At 55.5% G+C, this 18875-nt stretch overlaps 1 protein-coding gene across 1 annotated transcript in view; it reads left to right on the plus strand.

The window, feature by feature from the left end:
- The first annotated feature begins 394 nt into the window (after nucleotides 1-394).
- LOC116937177 (clustered mitochondria protein homolog) overlaps nucleotides 395-18875 on the plus strand; it is a 51272-nt gene continuing 32791 nt past the window's right edge. Inside the window, exons 1-4 of the mRNA XM_076063469.1 lie at nucleotides 395-468; nucleotides 8734-8911; nucleotides 14499-14637; nucleotides 17228-17343. Coding sequence (XP_075919584.1) covers nucleotides 14531-14637; nucleotides 17228-17343 — 223 coding nt within the window. The 5' untranslated portion in view covers nucleotides 395-468; nucleotides 8734-8911; nucleotides 14499-14530. The remainder of the gene's footprint in view (nucleotides 469-8733; nucleotides 8912-14498; nucleotides 14638-17227; nucleotides 17344-18875) is intronic.

Raw genomic sequence — 18875 nt, forward strand, 5'->3', positions numbered from 1 at the left:
GGGGGGCCACGCGGCCGCCCACGCCGCCCCCCTCCTCGACCTCTCCGGGGTGCGAGCCCTGGGGGCCGCCGTCGACGCCTGCCCCCCCCCGCCCCCCCCCCACCGTGGGGGGGGGCCCCCCCCCCCCCCCGGGAGTAGTGGGGGGGGGCCCTGCCTGGTGGCCACGGCCGTCGTGGACTACCGCGGCCGCCGTGTCACAGGCCAGAGCCTCGTGCCGGGCCTCCTGGAGAGGCACCGGGGGGCCCAAAGCGTCGCCTACGGATCCATCGACTTCGGGGCCACCGTGGCCGGGGCTGGGGGGGGGGGAGGGGGGGGGGGGAGGCGGGGGGCGGGGCTGGGGGGGGAGGAGGAGGCGGGGGGGGGGAGGCGGGGGGCGGGGCTGGGGGAGGAGGAGGAGGAGGGGGGGGGGAGGGGGGAGCTCAAGAGGAGTTCCTGAGGCTGCTGCAGGGTCCGGCAAACGCGCTGAAGGTGAGGAGTGGGGAGGGGGGAGGGGAGGGGGGGAGTGGTGGTGTGTGGTGTGTGGTGTGTGTCACTGTGTGTCTGTGTGTGTGTCACTGTGTGTGTGTGTCACTGTGTGTGTGTGTGTGTCACTGTGTGTGTGTCACTGTGTGTGTCACTGTGTGTGTCACTGTGTGTGTGTGTGTATGTCACTGTGTGTCACTGTGTGTGTGTCACTGTGTGTGTGTCACTGTGTGTGTGTGTGTCACTGTGTGTGTGTCACTGTGTGTGTGTGTGTCACTGTGTGTGTGTGTATGTCACTGTGTGTGTGTGTGTGTGTCACTGTGTGTGTGTCACTGTGTGTGTCACTGTGTGTGTGTGTCACTGTGTGTGTGTGTGTAGTCACTGTGTGTGTGTGTGTGTCACTGTGTGTGTGTGTGTGCCAAAACAACAACCCCCTACCTACTCGCGGTGCCGGACGGGCAACTCTGTCGTGGACAGTGCTGTGGGGGGAGATCCAATTTTGATTGGCTCCTCCCCTCATGGCGTCTGTGTCCACCACAGGGGCTAAACGGGGGCTCTGGACGGGTGCGAGGGGCTGGTAACCCCTCCACCTTCAATTAATTACCACGAAACCACGAGTTAAACTGAAATATGTAACTAATAAGCTTGTGCCGGAGGCCCCGGGGGGGCCAGGCGTCTATGACGTCTCCTGGCCAAACCCCAAATGGCGGAGCCAGGAGATTGAATATCTACCCTCGGGGCTCCTCCAGAAACAACGAAAAGCCACTACGGGTGGCCACGTGGAATGTTCGAACGCTCACTGCGGAGGAGAGGCTGCCACTCCTCTGTCGGGAGCTGGACCGGTACCGCCTGGATCTATGCGGCATTCAGGAGGTCCGGTGGACCGGCTCTGACTCCTGCCACCATGAGGGGTGGACAGTCCTCTACTCGGGGCAGCAGACTGCCAAACAACAGGGTGTGGGTCTTCTTTTGAACAAAAGAATGAAGGGGGCGTGGGAGCGTGGCGGTGAGGTGTGGGAAGCTGTAAGCCCCAGGCTACTTTGGGCTCGCCTTCCCATCAACCGGAGGCGAGGAATGGTGGTCGTGGTTACTTATGCCCCCACCGAAGATGAACATCCGTGGAGGGATGCAGGCAAAGCCGATGAGTCAGATGCCTTCTATGACCTCCTGTCACAGGTGCTGGCTAAAGTGGCCCCTCGGGATAGAGTCATCATGTTGGGTGACTTCAATGCCCGAGTTGGTCATGATACTGGCACCTGGTCTGGAGTGATTGGAGGGCATGGGCCAGATCAGCTCAATAACAACGGTAGGAGGCTGCTAGATTTGTGCAGCCCATGGGCTTGTAATTACCAACACGCTGTTCTGGCATCGGCGCATCCACACAACATCATGGATGCATGCCGGGTCCAAGCAAGAACATCTGCTGGACTACGTAGTGACGGACCAGCGAATGCGAGCCCATGTCCTTGACACCAGGACCTACCGTGGAGCTGATCTGCCCTCTGACCATCGACTAGTCATCTGTAAGATGCGCCTGCCATTCTTCCACTCTGGTGGTGGGTGTACACCCAGGACCCCATTCCAACATAAAGTGGCCTGGTCTCAGTTATCTGATGAAAGTTGCAAGCGAGAATTTCATCATCGCTTGCGGCTGGGATTGACATCGTCCCCGACTCCTCCTGATGTCGAGGGTAAATGGGCGAGGTTTAGGACTGTGACTCATGCAGCTGCAATGGCTGCTTTGGGTACGCGGTCCAGACCTCCCCAGAGACCCTGGCTGACAGAGGAGGTGTTCAGGATGGTTGAGAAAAAGCGACAGGCCCATTGTCATCGGCTACAGAATCCCACGTCAGAGAATGAGGAGGCTTACCGCAGCCTTCGCTCGGAGGTTCGGAGAGCCGTGAGGCGCTGCAAGGATGGGTGGTGGTCGCGGGTTGCTGAGGAGATGGAGTCTGCCTCAGTGGCCCGTGATCACAAATCTCTATTTAACTCCATCAAAAAAGTAACCTGCAGCGCCACACCTATTACCATCATTAGGGGAAAAAACGGTGATCCAATCTCCGACCCCCAGGAACAGGTTCGCAGATTTGCTGAGCATTTCTGTGAGGTCCTGGGGGAGGGAAAATCCCTCAGCCAGGAAAACATCGTGGCACAAAGTGAGGATGACCCTGCTGAGGCTGCGGTGCCTCAAATATTGGAAGAAGTCACCCCCTGTGAGTGGCTGGCTGAGGTGCCATCTGCTGAGGAAGTATTGAAGGCGATCCGGAGTCTGAGACCAGGAAAGGCAGCGGGCAGAGATGATCTCCCAAGCGAAATGCTGAGGGAGGGTGGCGTTTGTGCACAGACTGCCCTATATGATATCATAACAACAGTCTGGACCACTGGACGGGTTCCGCAGGATTGGAAGGATGCCCTGGTGGTCCCCATTTTTAAGAAGGGGGACCGCACAGACTGTAACAACTACAGGGGCATCTCACTCCTCAGTGTGCCGGGAAAGGTCCTGGCAAGGATTATTCAGCATCGCCTTGCCAGGCACGCTGAGGAGAGGCTTGCGGAGCCCCAATGCGGTTTCAGGATAGGGCGGTCCTGCACAGATGCCATATTTTCTGTCCGTCTGCTACAGCAGAGGTGTAGGGAATTCCAACAAGACCTACATCTCTGCTTTATTGACCTGGTCAAGGCCTATGATACCATCAGTAGGCCTGGGCTCTGGGTCGTTCTTCGTGCTTTTTGAGTACCTGACCCTCTGCTCACGATCATTAAGGACCTTCATGATGGTGAGCGGGCCCGGGTAAAACTACGTGGCCGGGAGTCAGAGCCATTCCCTGTACACCTTGGGGTGCGACAGGGATGTCCTCTGGCTCCCACATTATTTAACATCTATTTTGACCACGTAGTTCATGAAGCCTTCAATAGCTGTACCGGGTGAATCTCCATATGGTACAGATATAATGGGAGGCTAATCGATGCCCGGGTGCGGTCAAGGGGTGGCTCCCTATTGCTCAACCATGTTATGTATGCTGATGTTTTGGTAATAGCTGCTCAGTCAGAGGAGGAGTTGGAGACGCTGCTGCTGAGACTGGAGCGTGCCACTAAGAGGTGGGGCCTTACCATCAGCCCCACAAAAACTAAGCACCTGCCTGGGTATTTTGTACCATCGGACACTCCACCCCCACGACTCCCCAATCGGTGATGGGGCAGTTGTGGAGAGAGTGGAGAGTTTCCCATACCTGGGCAGTGTGCTTATGACTGGCTCCAGTTTAACAGCAGAGGTCTCACTCCGAATCAGTCGAGCGGCAATATCTTTTCATCGGTTGCGTAACGCTGTGTGGAAGCTACCTGGTCTGTCGCTCCGCACTAAGCTTCAGGTCTTCTCGGCCACGGTCATTCCCTCCCTTCTCTACGCTTGCGAAACGTGGACCCCCCTAATGGAACATCTTCGCCGGTTAGAAACATTTAGGCTGGCCTGCCTACGATCCATCCTGGGTTTAACCAGACTGGATTGTGTGAGGAGCTCACAAATCCTTGAAAGATCTGGGCAGGGTCCCATCGGTGAGCTACTCCGGCAGGCAAGACTGCGATGGCTGGGTCATGTAGCCCGCATGCCCAGCCACCGCATGCCGAAACAGCTTTTGTTTGGCCGGATTGAGGGGGCTAAGCGGGCACGGCACGGGCTAGAGAAGAGATGGAGTGATGTGGTACAGGAGGACGTGGAGCTGAGTGGACTTGCCGATGACTGGTACCAGCGGTGTCAAGATCGGCCTCTGTGGAGGAGGCTCGTGAAGGATGCTACTGGGCAGTTGGAGGCAGTCGCCCTCCAACAACAACGGAGGGCGGAGGAGCGACGCTCAGAACAACGAGCGGAGCGCCGGGTGGCTAAAGCACAGCAGGTTGGCACAGTAGGGGGCACAGGTGGTGCATCAGCCACTCATCTCAGTCAGTCGACCCGTGGCACCTGGGTCTGCCCGTGACCTCCTGCCAGCGGGCGTTCGACACTTCACGTGGCCTCAAGGTGCACATGTCCTGGCACAAGCGTCGTGGTGATGTCACCGCCACTTAGTGGCGAATGGCGATTGTTGTTGTTGTATCTGTGTCTGTGTATGTGTCACTGTGTGTGTGTCACTGTGTGTGTCACTGTGTGTGTGTCACTGTGTGTTTGTCACTGTGTGTGTCACTGTGTGTCACTGTGTGTGTCACTGTGTGTGTGTCACTGTGTGTTTGTCACTGTGTGTGTCACTGTGTGTCACTGTGTGTGTCACTGTGTGTGTCACTGTGTGTGTGTGTCACTGTGGACAGTGCTGTGGGGGGAGTTCCAATTTTGATTGGCTCCTCCCCTCATGGCATATGTGTCCACCACAGGGGCTAAACGGGGGCTCTGGACGGGTGCGAGGGCTGGTAACCCCTCCACCTTCAATTAATTACCACAAAACCACGAATTAAAGTGAAATATGTAACAACTAAGCTTGTGCCGGAGGCCCCGTGGGGGCCAGGCGTCTATGACGTCTCCTGGCCAAACCCCAATTGGCGGAGCCAGGAGATTGAATACCTACCCTCGGGGCTACTCCAGAAACAACGAAAAGCCACTACGGGTGGCCACGTGGAATGTTCGAACGCTCACTGCAGAGGAGAGGCTGCCACTCCTCTGTCAGGAGCTGGACCGGTACCGCCTGGATCTATGCGGCATTCAGGAGGTCCGGTGGACCGGCTCTGGCTCCTGCCACCATGAGGGGTGGACAGTCCTCTACTCGGGGCAGCAGACTGCCAAACAACAGGGTGTGGGTCTTCTTTTGAATAAAAGAATGAAGGGGGCGTGGGAGCGTGGCGGTGAGGTGTGGGAAGCTGTAAGCCCCAGGCTACTTTGGGCTCGCCTTCCCATCAACCGGAGGCGAGGAATGGTGGTCGTGGTTACTTATGCCCCCACCGAAGATGAACATCCGTGGAGGGATGCAGGCAAAGCCGATGAGTCAGATGCCTTCTATGACCTCCTGTCACAGGTGCTGGCTAAAGTGGCCCCTCGGGATAGAGTCATCATGTTGGGTGACTTCAATGCCCGAGTTGGTCATGATACTGGCACCTGGTCTGGAGTGATTGGAGGGCATGGGCCAGATCAGCTCAATAACAACGGTAGGAGGCTGCTAGATTTTTGTGCAGCCCATGGGCTTGTAATTACCAACACGCTGTTTCGGCATCGGCGCATCCACACAACATCATGGATGCATGCCGGGTCCAAGCAAGAACATCTGCTGGACTACATAGTGACGGACCAGCGAATGCGAGCCCATGTCCTTGACACCAGGACCTACCGTGGAGCTGATCTGCCTCTGACCATCGACTAGTCATCTGTAAGATGCGCCTGCCATTCTTCCACTCCGGTGGTGGGTGTACACCCAGGACCCCATTCCAACCTAAAGTGGCCTGGTCTCAGTTATCTGATGAAAGTTGCAAGCGAGAATTTTATCATCGCTTGCGGCTGGGATTGGCATCGTCCCCGACTCCTCCTGATGTCGAGGGTAAATGGGCGAGGTTTAGGACCGTGACTCATGCAGCTGCAATGGCTGCTTTGGGTATGCGGTCCAGACCTCCCCAGACACCCTGGATGACAGAGGAGTTGTTCAGGATGGTTGAGAAAAAGCGACAGGCCCACTGTCATCGGCTACAGAATCCCACGTCAGAGAATGAGGAGGCTTACCGCAGCCTTCGCTCGGAGGTTCGAAGAGCCGTGAGGCGCTGCAAGGATGGGTGGTGGTCGCGGGTTGCTGAGGAGATGGAGTCTGCCTCAGTGGCCCGTGATCACAAATCGCTATTTAACTCCATCAAAAAAGTAACCTGCAGCGCCACACCTATTACCATCATTAGGGGAAAAAACGGTGATCCAATTTCCGACCCCCAGGAACAGGTTCGCAGATTTGCTGAGCATTTCTGTGAGGTCCTGGGGGAGGGAAAATCCCTCAGCCAGGAAAACATCGTGGCACAAAGTGAGGATGACCCTGCTGAGGCTGCGGTGCCTCAAATATTGGATGAAGTCACCCCCTGTGAGTGGCTGGCTGAGGTGCCATCTGCTGAGGAAATATTGAAGGCGATCCGGAGTCTGAGACCAGGAAAGGCAGCGGGCAGAGATGATCTCCCAAGCGAAATGCTGAGGGAGGGTGGCGTTTGTGCACAGACTGCCCTATATGACATCATAACAACAGTCTGGACCACTGGACGGGTTCCGCAGGATTGGAAGGATGCCCTGGTGGTCCCCATTTTTAAGAAGGGGGACCGCACAGACTGTAACAACTACAGGGGCATCTCACTCCTCAGTGTGCCGGGAAAGGTCCTGGCAAGGATTATTCAGCATCGCCTTGCCAGGCACGCTGAGGAGAGGCTTGCGGAGCCCCAATGCGGTTTCAGGAAAGGGCGGTCCTGCACAGACGCCATATTTTCTGTCCGTCTGCTACAGCAGAGGTGTAGGGAATTCCAACAAGACCTACATCTCTGCTTTATTGACCTGGTCAAGGCCTATGATACCATCAGTAGGCCTGGGCTCTGGGTCGTTCTTCGTGCTTTTGGAGTACCTGACCCTCTGCTCACGATCATTAAGGACCTTCATGATGGTGAGCGGGCCCGGGTAAAACTACGTGGCCGGGAGTCAGAGCCATTCCCTGTACACCTTGGGGTGCGACAGGGATGTCCTCTGGCTCCCACATTATTTAACATCTATTTTGACCACGTAGTTCGTGAAGCCTTCAATAGCTGTACCGGGGGAATCTCCATATGGTACAGATATAATGGGAGGCTAATCGATGCCCGGGTGCGGTCAAGGGATGGCTCCCTATTGCTCAACCACGTTATGTATGCTGATGACTTGGTAATAGCTGCTCAGTCAGAGGAGGAGTTGGAGACGCTGCTGCTGAGACTGGAGCGTGCCACTAAGAGGTGGGGCCTTACCATCAGCCCCACCAAAACTAAGCACCTGCCTGGGTATTTTGTACCATCGGACACTCCACCCCCACAACTCCCAATCGGTGATGGGGCAGTTGTGGAGAGAGTGGAGAGTTTCCCATACCTGGGCAGTGTGCTTATGACTGGCTCCAGTTTAACAGCAGAGGTCTCACTCCGAATCAGTCGAGCGGCAATATCTTTTCATCGGTTGTGTAACGCTGTGTGGAAGCTACCTGGTCTGTCGCTCCGCACTAAGCTTCAGGTCTTCTCGGCCACGGTCATTCCCTCCCTTCTCTACGCTTGCGAAACGTGGACCCCCCTAATGGAACATCTTCGCCGGTTAGAAACATTTAGGCTGACCTGCCTACGATCCATCCTGGGTTTAACCAGACTGGATTGTGTGAGGAGCTCACAAATCCTTGAAAGATCTGGGCAGGGTCCCATCGGTGAGCTCCTCCGGCAGGCAAGGCTGCGATGGCTGGGTCATGTAGCCCGCATGCCCAGCCACCGCATGCCGAAACAGCTTTTGTTTGGCCGGATTGAGGGGGCTAAGCGGGCGCGGCACGGGCTAGAGAAGAGATGGAGTGATGTGGTACAGGAGGACGTGGAGCTGAGTGGACTTGCCGATGACTGGTACCAGCGGTGTCAAGATCGGCCTCTGTGGAGGAGGCTCGTGAAGGATGCTACTGGGCAGTTGGAGGCAGTCGCCCTCCAACAACAACGGAGGGCGGAGGAGCGACGCTCACAACAGCGAGCGGAGCGTCGGGTGGCTAAAGCACAGCAGGTTGGCACAGTAGGGGGCACAGGTGGTGCATCAGCCAGTCATCTCAGTCAGTCGACCCGTGGCACCTGGGTCTGCCCCGTGACCTCCTGCCAGCGGGCGTTCGACACTTCACGTGGCCTCAAGGTGCACATAGCCTGGCACAAGCGTCGTGGTGACGTCACCGCCACTTAGTGGCGAATGGCGGTTGTTGTTGTTGTTGTGTGTCACTGTGTGTGTCACTGTGTGTGTGTCACTGTGTGTGTGTTACTGTGTGTGTGTGTCACTGTGTGTGTGTCACTGTGTGTGTCACTGTGTGTGTCACTGTGTGTGTGTGTGTGTGTCACTGTGTGTGTCACTGTGTGTCACTGTGTGTGTCACTGTGTGTGTGTCACTGTGTGTGTGTGTGTCACTGTGTGTGTGTGTCACTGTGTGTGTCACTGTGTGTGTGTCACTGTGTGTGTCACTGTGTGTGTGTGTGTCACTGTGTGTGTGTGTCACTGTGTGTCACTGTGTGTGTGTCACTGTGTGTGTGTCACTGTGTGTGTCACTGTGTGTGTGTCACTGTGTGTGTGTCACGTGACCAGGCTCTACGTCACCGCGTGCTGGACGAGCGAGGGACCCCCGTCGAGGTCGCGACCTCCGTCGAGCTGAAGGGCATTGTGGGTAACGATGGCCGCCACTACGTCCTCGACCTCCTGCGGTGCTTCCCCTGTGACCTCAACTTCCTGCCACCACCCCCCCCATCAGCAGCCTCCACTGGTGGTGGGTGGGGGGGTGAGTGGGGGGGTGGGTGGGGGGGTGAGTGGGGGGGTGGGTGGGGGGGTGGGTGGGGGGGTGAGTGGGTGAGTGATTGGGTGAGTGATTGGGTGAGTGGATGAGTGGGTGAGTGATTGGGTGAGTGGGTGAGTGATTGGGTGAGTGGGTGATTGATTGGGTGAGTGGGTGATTGATTGGGTGAGTGGGTGAGTGATTGGGTGAGTGGGTGAGTGATTGGGTGAGTGGGTGAGTGATTGGGTGAGTGGGTGAGTGATTGGGTGAGTGGGTGAGTGATTGGGTGAGTGGGTGAGTGATTGGGTGAGTGGGTGAGTGATTGGGTGAGTGGGTGATTGATTGGGTGAGTGGGTGAGTGATTGGGTGAGTGATTGGGTGAGTGGGTGATTGATTGGGTGAGTGGGTGAGTGATTGGGTGAGTGGGTGAATGATTGGGTGAGTGGGTGAGTGGGTGGGTGAGTGGCTGGCGATGTTGGTGTTGATGGTGCAGGTGATGATGGTGGTGTTGGTGTTGATGGTGCAGGTGATGATGTTGGTGTTGATGGTGTTGATGGTGCAGGTGATGGCGGTGGTGTTGGTGTTGATGGTGCAGGTGATGATGGTGGTGTTGTTGGTGCAGGTGATGGTGCAGGTGATGGTGATGGTGTTGGTGTTGATGGTGCAGGTGATGGTGATGGTGTTGGTGTTGATGGTGCAGGTGATGGTGCAGGTGATGATGGTGCAGGTGATGGCGGTGGTGTTGGTGTTGATGGTGCAGGTGATGGTGGTGGTGGTGTTGGTGTTGATGGTGCAGGTGATGGTGATGGTGTTGATGGTGCAGGTGATGGTGGTGGTGTTGGTGTTGATGGTGCAGGTGATGGTGGTGGTGTTGGTGTTGATGGTGCAGGTGATGGTGGTGGTGTTGATGGTGCAGGTGATGGTGGTGGTGTTGGTGTTGATGGTGCAGGTGATGGCGGTGGTGTTGGTGTTGATGGTGCAGGTGATGGTGTTGATGGTGCAGGTGATGGTGGTGGTGTTGGTGTTGATGGTGCAGGTGATGGTGGTGTTGTTGGTGTTGATGGTGCAGGTGATGGTGGTGGTGGTGTTGGTGTTGATGGTGCAGGTGATGGTGGTGGTGTTGATGGTGCAGGTGATGATGGTGGTGTTGGTGTTGATGGTGCAGGTGATGGTGGCGGTGGTGTTGGTGTTGATGGTGCAGGTGATGGTGATGGTGTTGATGGTGCAGGTGATGGTGGTGGTGGTGGTGTTGGTGGTGAGTGGCTGGCGATGTTGATGGTGCAGGTGGTGGTGTTGATGGTGCAGGTGATGGTGCAGGTGATGGTGATGGTGTTGGTGTTAATGGTGCAGGTGATGGTGATGGTGTTGTTGGTGCAGGTGATGGTGGTGGTGTTGGTGTTGTTGGTGCAGGTGATGGTGGTGGTGTTGGTGTTGATGGTGCAGCTGATGGTGATGGTGGTGGTGTTGATGGTGCAGGTGATGGTGGTGGTGTTGATGGTACAGGTGATGGTGGTGGTGTTGGTGTTGATGGTGCAGGTGATGGTGGTGTTGTTGGTGTTGATGGTGCAGGTGATGGTGGTGGTGGTGTTGGTGTTGATGGTGCAGGTGATGGTGGTGGTGTTGATGGTGCAGGTGATGATGGTGGTGTTGGTGTTGATGGTGCAGGTGATGGTGGCGGTGGTGGTGTTGATGGTGCAGGTGATGGTGGTGGTGGTGGTGGTGTTGGTGGTGAGTGGCTGGCGATGTTGATGGTGCAGGTGGTGGTGTTGATGGTGCAGGTGATGGTGCAGGTGATGGTGATGGTGTTGGTGTTGATGGTGCAGGTGATGGTGTTGATGGTGCAGGTGATGGTGCAGGTGATGGTGGTGGTGTTGGTGTTGATGGTGCAGGTGATGGTGTTGGTGTTGATGGTGCAGGTGATGGTGGTGGTGTTGGTGTTGATGGTGCAGCTGATGGTGATGGTGGTGGTGTTGATGGTGCAGGTGATGGTGGTGGTGTTGGTGTTGACGGTGCAGGTGATGGTGGTGTTGTTGGTGTTGATGTTGCAGGTGATGATGGTGGTGGTGTTGTTGGTGTTGATGGTGCAGGTGATGATGGTGATGTTGGTGTTGATGGTGCAGGTGATGATGGTGATGTTGGTGTTGATGGTGCAGGTGATGATGGTGGTGGTGTTGTTGGTGTTGATGGTGCAGGTGATGATGGTGATGATGGTGCAGGTGATGATGGTGCAGGTGATGATGATGGTGTTGGTGTTGATGGTGCAGGTGATGATGCAGGTGATGATGGTGTTGATGTTGATGTTGCAGGTGATGATGGTGGTGTTGGTGTTGATGGTGCAGGTGATGATGATGGTGGTGTTGGTGTTGATGGTGCAGGTGATGGTGATGGTGTTGGTGTTGATGGTGCAGGTGATGGTGGTGTTGTTGGTGTTGACGGTGCAGGTGATGATGATGGTGGTGTTGTTGGTGTTGATGGTGCAGGTGATGATGGTGATGATGGTGTTGTTGGTGTTGATGGTGCAGGTGATGATGGTGATGTTGGTGTTGATGGTGCAGGTGATGATGGTGGTGGTGTTGTTGGTGTTGATGGTGCAGGTGATGATGATGGTGTTGATGGTGCAGGTGATGATGGTGGTGGTGTTGTTGGTGTTGATGGTGCAGGTGATGATGGTGGTGTTGATGTTGATGATGCAGGTGATGATGATGGTGGTGTTGGTGTTGATGGTGCAGGTGATGGTGGTGGTGTTGATGGTGCAGGTGATGGTGGTGGTGTTGGTGTTGATGGTGCAGGTGATGGTGGCGGTGGTGGTGTTGATGGTGCAGGTGATGGTGGTGGTGGTGGTGGTGTTGGTGGTGAGTGGCTGGCGATGTTGATGGTGCAGGTGTTGGTGTTGATGGTGCAGGTGATGGTGGTGGTGTTGGTGTTGTTGGTGCAGGTGATGGTGGTGGTGTTGGTGTTGATGGTGCAGGTGATGATGGTGGTGTTGGTGTTGATGGTGCAGGTGATGGTGTTGATGGTGCAGGTAATGGTGGTGGTGTTGGTGTTGATGGTGCAGGTGATGATGGTGGTGTTGTTGGTGCAGGTGATGGTGCAGGTGATGGTGATGGTGTTGGTGTTGATGGTGCAGGTGATGGTGTTGGTGTTGATGGTGCAGGTGATGGTGGTGGTGTTGGTGTTGATGGTGCAGCTGATGGTGATGGTGGTGGTGTTGATGGTGCAGGTGATGGTGATGGTGTTGGTGTTGATGGTGCAGGTGATGGTGGTGGTGTTGGTGATGATGGTGCAGGTGATGGTGGTGGTGTTGGTGTTGATGGTGCAGGTGATGGTGGTGGTGTTGGTGTTGATGGTGCAGGTGGTGGTGGTGGTGGTGTTGGTGTTGATGGTGCAGGTGATGGTGGTGGTGTTGGTGTTGATGGTGCAGGTGATGGTGTTGGTGTTGATGGTGCAGGTGATGGTGGTGTTGTTGGTGCAGGTGATGGCGGTGGTGTTGGTGCAGGTGATGGTGCAGGTGATGATGGTGGTGTTGGTGTTGACGGTGCAGGTGATGGTGGTGGTGTTGGTGTTGACGGTGCAGGTGATGGTGGTGGTGTTGATGGTGCAGGTGATGGTGGTGGTGTTGATGTTGATGGTGCAGGTGATGTTGGTGGTGTTGATGTTGATGGTGCAGGTGATGGTGGTGGTGTTGATGGTGCAGGTGATGATGGTGGTGATGGTGTTGGTGCAGGTGATGATGGTGTTGGTGTTGATGGTGGTGGTGTTGTTGGTGTTGATGTTGATGGTGCAGGTGATGATGGTGGTGATGTTGGTGTTGATGTTGCAGGTGATGATGATGGTGTTGTTGGTGTTGATGGTGCAGGTGATGATGGTGGCGATGTTGGTGCAGGTGTTGGTGTTGATGGTGCAGGTGATGATGGTGGTGGTGTTGTTGGTGTTGATGGTGCAGGTGATGATGGTGGTGATGTTGTTGATGGTGCAGGTGATGGTGGTGTTGTTGGTGTTGACGGTGCAGGTGATGGTGGTGTTGTTGGTGTTGATGTTGCAGGTGATGATGGTGGTGGTGTTGTTGGTGTTGATGGTGCAGGTGATGATGGTGATGTTGGTGTTGATGGTGCAGGTGATGATGGTGATGTTGGTGTTGATGGTGCAGGTGATGATGGTGGTGGTGTTGTTGGTGTTGATGGTGCAGGTGATGATGGTGATGATGGTGCAGGTGATGATGATGGTGTTGGTGTTGATGGTGCAGGTGATGATGCAGGTGATGATGGTGTTGATGTTGCAGGTGATGATGGTGGTGTTGGTGTTGATGGTGCAGGTGATGATGATGGTGGTGGTGTTGGTGTTGATGGTGCAGGTGATGGTGATGGTGTTGGTGTTGATGGTGCAGGTGATGGTGGTGTTGTTGGTGTTGACGGTGCAGGTGATGATGATGGTGGTGTTGTTGGTGTTGATGGTGCAGGTGATGATGGTGATGATGGTGTTGTTGGTGTTGATGGTGCAGGTGATGATGGTGATGTTGGTGTTGATGGTGCAGGTGATGATGGTGGTGGTGTTGTTGGTGTTGATGGTGCAGGTGATGATGATGGTGTTGGTGTTGATGGTGCAGGTGATGATGGTGGTGGTGGTGTTGTTGGTGTTGATGGTGCAGGTGATGATGGTGGTGTTGATGTTGATGATGCAGGTGATGATGGTGATGGTGTTGGTGTTGATGGTGCAGGTGATGATGCAGGTGATGATGGTGGTGGTGTTGTTGGTGTTGATGATGCAGGTGATGATGGTGATGGTGATGTTGGTGTTGATGGTGCAGGTGGTGGTGTTGTTGGTGTTGATGGTGCAGGTGATGATGGTGATGATGGTGTTGTTGGTGTTGATGGTGCAGGTGATGATGGTGTTGTTGGTGTTGATGGTGCAGGTGATGATGGTGTTGTTGGTGATGGTGCAGGTGATGATGGTGATGTTGGTGTTGATGTTGATGGTGCAGGTGATGATGATGGTGGTGATGTCGATGGTGCCGGTGATGATGGTGATGGTGGTGTTGATGATGGTGATGGTGTTGATGGTGCAGGTGATGATGATGGTGTTGATGTTGATGATGCAGGTGATGATGGTGTAGGTGATGATGGTGTTGTTGGTGTTGATGGTGCAGGTGATGATGGTGGTGGCGATGATGTTGTTGTTGGTGTTGTTGGTGTAGGTGATGATGGTGTTGTTGGTGTTGATGGTGCAGGGGATGATGGTGCAGGTGATGATGGTGGTGTTGGTGTTGATGGTGCAGGTGATGATGGTGGTGGTGGTGTTGATGGTGCAGGTGATGATGTTGGTGGTGGTGTTGATGGTGCAGGTGATGATGCTGATGGTGTTGGTGTTGATGATGCAGGTGATGATGATGGTGGCGATGTTGATGTTGATGATGCAGGTGATGATGATGGTGATGGTGTTGATGGTGCAGGTGATGATGGTGATGTTGATGGTGCAGGTGATGATGCTGATGGTGTTGGTGTTGATGTTGCAGGTGATGATGGTGATGATGTTGGTGTTGATGTTGATGATGCAGGTGATGATGGTGTTGGTGTTGATGTTGCAGGTGATGATGGTGGTGGCGATGTCGATGAGTCGATGTGGGAGCTTGCCCCGGCGTGCATCCAGGCTGGCTTCCCACGGCCTCACCCTCACCGTCTGTGCAGCCTGCGGCCTGAGCTAGTCGAGGCCTTTGTAGAGAACAGGTGACTCACTCACTCACTCAGTCACTCACTTAGTCACTCATTTAGTCACTCACTAACTTAGTCACTCACTTAGTCACTCACTCACTCACTTAGTCACTCATTTAGTAACTCAGTCACTCACTTAGTCACTCAGTCACTCACTTAGTCACTCAGTCACTCACTTAGTCACTCACTTAGTCACTCATTTAGTCACTCACTAACTTAGTCACTCACTTAGTCACTCACTCACCCACTCACCCACTCACTCCAGGCTGGCTTCCCACGGCCTCACCCTCACCGTCTGTCTAGCCTGCGGCCTGAGCTAGTCGAGGCCTTTGTAGAGAACAGGTGACTCACTCACTCACTCAGTCACTCACTTAGTCACTCATTTAGTCACTCACTAACTTAGTCACTCACTTAGTCACTCACTCACTCACTCACTTAGTCACTCATTTAGTCACTCAGTCACTCACTTAGTCACTCATTTAGTCACTCATTTAGTTACTCACTCAATCACTCACTTGGTCACTCACTCACTCAGTCACTCACTTAGTCACTCACTTAGTCACTCACTTAGTCACTCACTTAGTCACTCACTCACTCACTCAGCCACTCACTCACTCACTCAGTCACTCACTCAGCCACTCACTTAGTCACTCACTCAGTCACTCACTTAGTCACTCACTCACTCACTCAGCCACTCACTCACTCACTCAGTCACTCACTCAGCCACTCACTTAGTCACTCACTCAGTCACTCACTTAGTCACTCAGTCACTCACTTAGTCACTCACTTAGTCACTCATTTAGTCACTCATTTAGTCACTCACTTAGTCACTCATTTAGTCACTCACTCAGCCACTCACTCAGTCACTCACTCACTCACTTAGTCACTCATTTAGTCACTCACTCACTCACTCAGTCACTCACTTAGTCACTCACTTAGTCACTCACTTAGTCACTCATTTAGTCACTCACTCACTCACTTAGTCACTCACTCACTCACTTAGTCACTCACTTAGTCACTCATTTAGTCACTCAGTCACTCACTTAGTCACTCACTTAGTCACTCATTTAGTCACTCACTCACTCACTTAGTCACTCACTTAGTCACTCACTTAGTCACTCACTTAGTCACTCACTCAGTCACTCACTCACTCACTTAGTCACTCATTTAGTCACTCACTCACTCACTCAGTCACTCACTCAGCCACTCACTTAGTCACTCACTCAGTCACTCACTTAGTCACTCAGTCACTCACTTAGTCACTCACTTAGTCACTCATTTAGTCACTCATTTAGTCACTCACTTAGTCACTCACTTAGTCACTCACTTAGTCACTCACTTAGTCAGTCACTCACTCAGCCACTCACTTAGTCACTCACTCAGTCACTCACTTAGTCACTCAGTCACTCACTTAGTCACTCACTTAGTCACTCATTTAGTCACTCATTTAGTCACTCACTTAGTCACTCATTTAGTCACTCACTCAGCCACTCACTCACTCACACACTCACTCACTCACTCAGTCACTCACTTAGTCACTCACTCACTCACTCAGCCACTCACTCACTCAGTCACTCACTTAGTCACTCATTTAGTCACTCACTCTCTCACTTAGTCACTCACTTAGTCACTCACTTAGTCACTCACCCACTCACCCACTCACCCACTCACTCACCCACTCACTCACCCACTCACTCACCCACTCACCCACTCACCCACTCACTCACTCACCCACTCACTCACCCACTCACCCACTCACTCACTCACTCACCCACTCACTCACCCACTCACCCACTCACCCACTCACTCACCCACTCACTCACCCACTCACTCACCCACTCACCCACTCACCCACTCACTCACCCACTCACTCACTCACCCACTCACCCACTCACCCACTCACTCACCCACTCACCCACTCACTCACCCATTCACCCACTCACCCACTCACCCACTCACTCACTCACTCACCCACTCACCCACTCACTCACCCACTCACCCACTCACCCACTCACTCACCCACTCACTCACCCACTCACCCACTCACCCACTCACTCACCCACTCACCCACTCACCCACTCACTCACCCACTCACCCACTCACCCACTCACTCACCCACTCACTCACCCACCCACTCACCCACTCACCCACTCACTCACCCACTCACTCACTCACTCACCCACTCACCCACTCACTCACCCACTCACCCACTCACTCACCCACCCACTCACTCACTTACTCACTCACCCACTCACTCACCCACCCACTCACTCACCCACCCACTCACTCACTCACCCACCCACTCACCCACTCACTCACTCACTCACCCACTCACCACTCACTCACCCACTCACTCACCCACTCACTCACCCACTCACCCACTCACTCACCCACTCACTCACTCACCCACTCACCCACTCATCACTCACCCACTCACCCACTCACTCACCCACCCACTCACCCACTCACCCACTCACTCACCCACTCACTCACCCACTCACTCACTCACCCACCCACTCACTCACTCACTCACCCACTCACTCACTCACTCACCCACTCACTCACTCACCCACTCACCCACTCACTCACCCCTCACCCTGCCTAGGTATCTACGCTTCATGCAGAGTGCTGCTGTGAAGTTTGTGCAGCAGAAGGTGGACTCCAAGATGGCCGCCGATTCCAAGATGGCCGCTGGGAAGGGGGCGGAAGTGGAGGAGGATGGTGAGGGTTGCTCACCACTCACCACTCACTCACCCAGCCACTCACTCACCCACTCACTCACCCAGCCACTCACCCAGCCACTCACTCACTCACCCACTCACTCACCCAGCCACTCACTCACTCACCCAGCCACTCACTCACCCACTCACTCACTCACCCAGCCACTCACTCACCCACTCATCCACTCACTCACTCACTCACCCACTAACTCACTCACTCACCCACCACCACATGTCTCCACCCACCCACCACCACGTGTCTCCACCCACCCACCCACCCACCACCACGTGTCTCCACCCACCCACCACCACGTGTCTCCACCCACCCACCCACCCACCACCACGTGTCTCCACCCACCCACCCACCCACCACCACGTGTCTCCACCCACCCACCCACCACCACGTGTCTCCACCCACCCACCCACCCACCACCACGTGTCTCCACCCACCCACCCACCCACCACCACGTGTCTCCACCCACCCACCCACCCACCACCACGTGTCTCCACCCACCCACCCACCACCACGTGTCTCCACCCACCCACCCACCCACCACGTGTCTCCACCCACCCACCCACCACCACGTGTCTCTCCTTCCACCCACCCACCACCACGTGTCTCTCCCCACCCACCCACCCACCACCACGTGTCTCCCCCCACCCACCACCACGTGTCTCCACCCACCCACCACCACGTGTCTCCCCCCACCCACCCACCACCACGTGTCTCCACCCACCCACCCACCCACCACCACGTGTCTCCACCCACCCACCCACCCACCACCACGTGTCTCCACCCACCCACCCACCCACCACCACGTGTCTCCACCCACCCACCACCACGTGTCTCCCCCCACCCACCCACCACGTGTCTCCCCCCACCCACCCACCCACCACCACGTGTCTCCCCCCACCCACCCACCACCACGTGTCTCCCCCCACCCACCCACCCACCACCACGTGTCTCCTCCCCCCACCCACCCACCACCCACCCACCACCACGTGTCTCTCCCCACCCACCACCATCACGTGTCTCCACCCACCCACCCACCCACCACCACGTCTCTCCACCCACCCACCCACCACCACGTCTCTCCACCCACCCACCACCACGTGTCTCCACCCACCCACCACGTGTCTCCCCCCACCCACCCACCACCACGTGTCTCCCCCCACCCACCCACCCACCACCACGTGTCTCCCCCCACCCACCCACCCACCACCACGTGTCTCCCCCACCCACCCACCACCACGTGTCTCCCCCCACCCACCCACCCACCACCACGTCTCCCCCCACCCACCCACCCACCACCACGTCTCCCCCCACCCACCCACCACCACGTCTCCCCCCACCCACCCACCACCACGTGTCTCCCCCCACCCACCCACCCACCACCACGTGTCTCCACCCACCCACCCACCACCACGTGTCTCCACCCACCACCACGTGTCTCCACCCACCCACCCACCACCACGTGTCTCCACCCACCCACCCACCACCACGTGTCTCCACCCACCCACCCACCCACCACC

The sequence above is a fragment of the Petromyzon marinus genome, unplaced genomic scaffold (genome assembly GCF_048934315.1).
Source record: "Petromyzon marinus isolate PM22_M1 ecotype Great Lakes invasive population unplaced genomic scaffold, UKy_Petmar_22M1.pri1.0 PM_Scaffold_131, whole genome shotgun sequence".
In the NCBI taxonomy this organism is placed as follows: domain Eukaryota; kingdom Metazoa; phylum Chordata; class Hyperoartia; order Petromyzontiformes; family Petromyzontidae; genus Petromyzon; species Petromyzon marinus.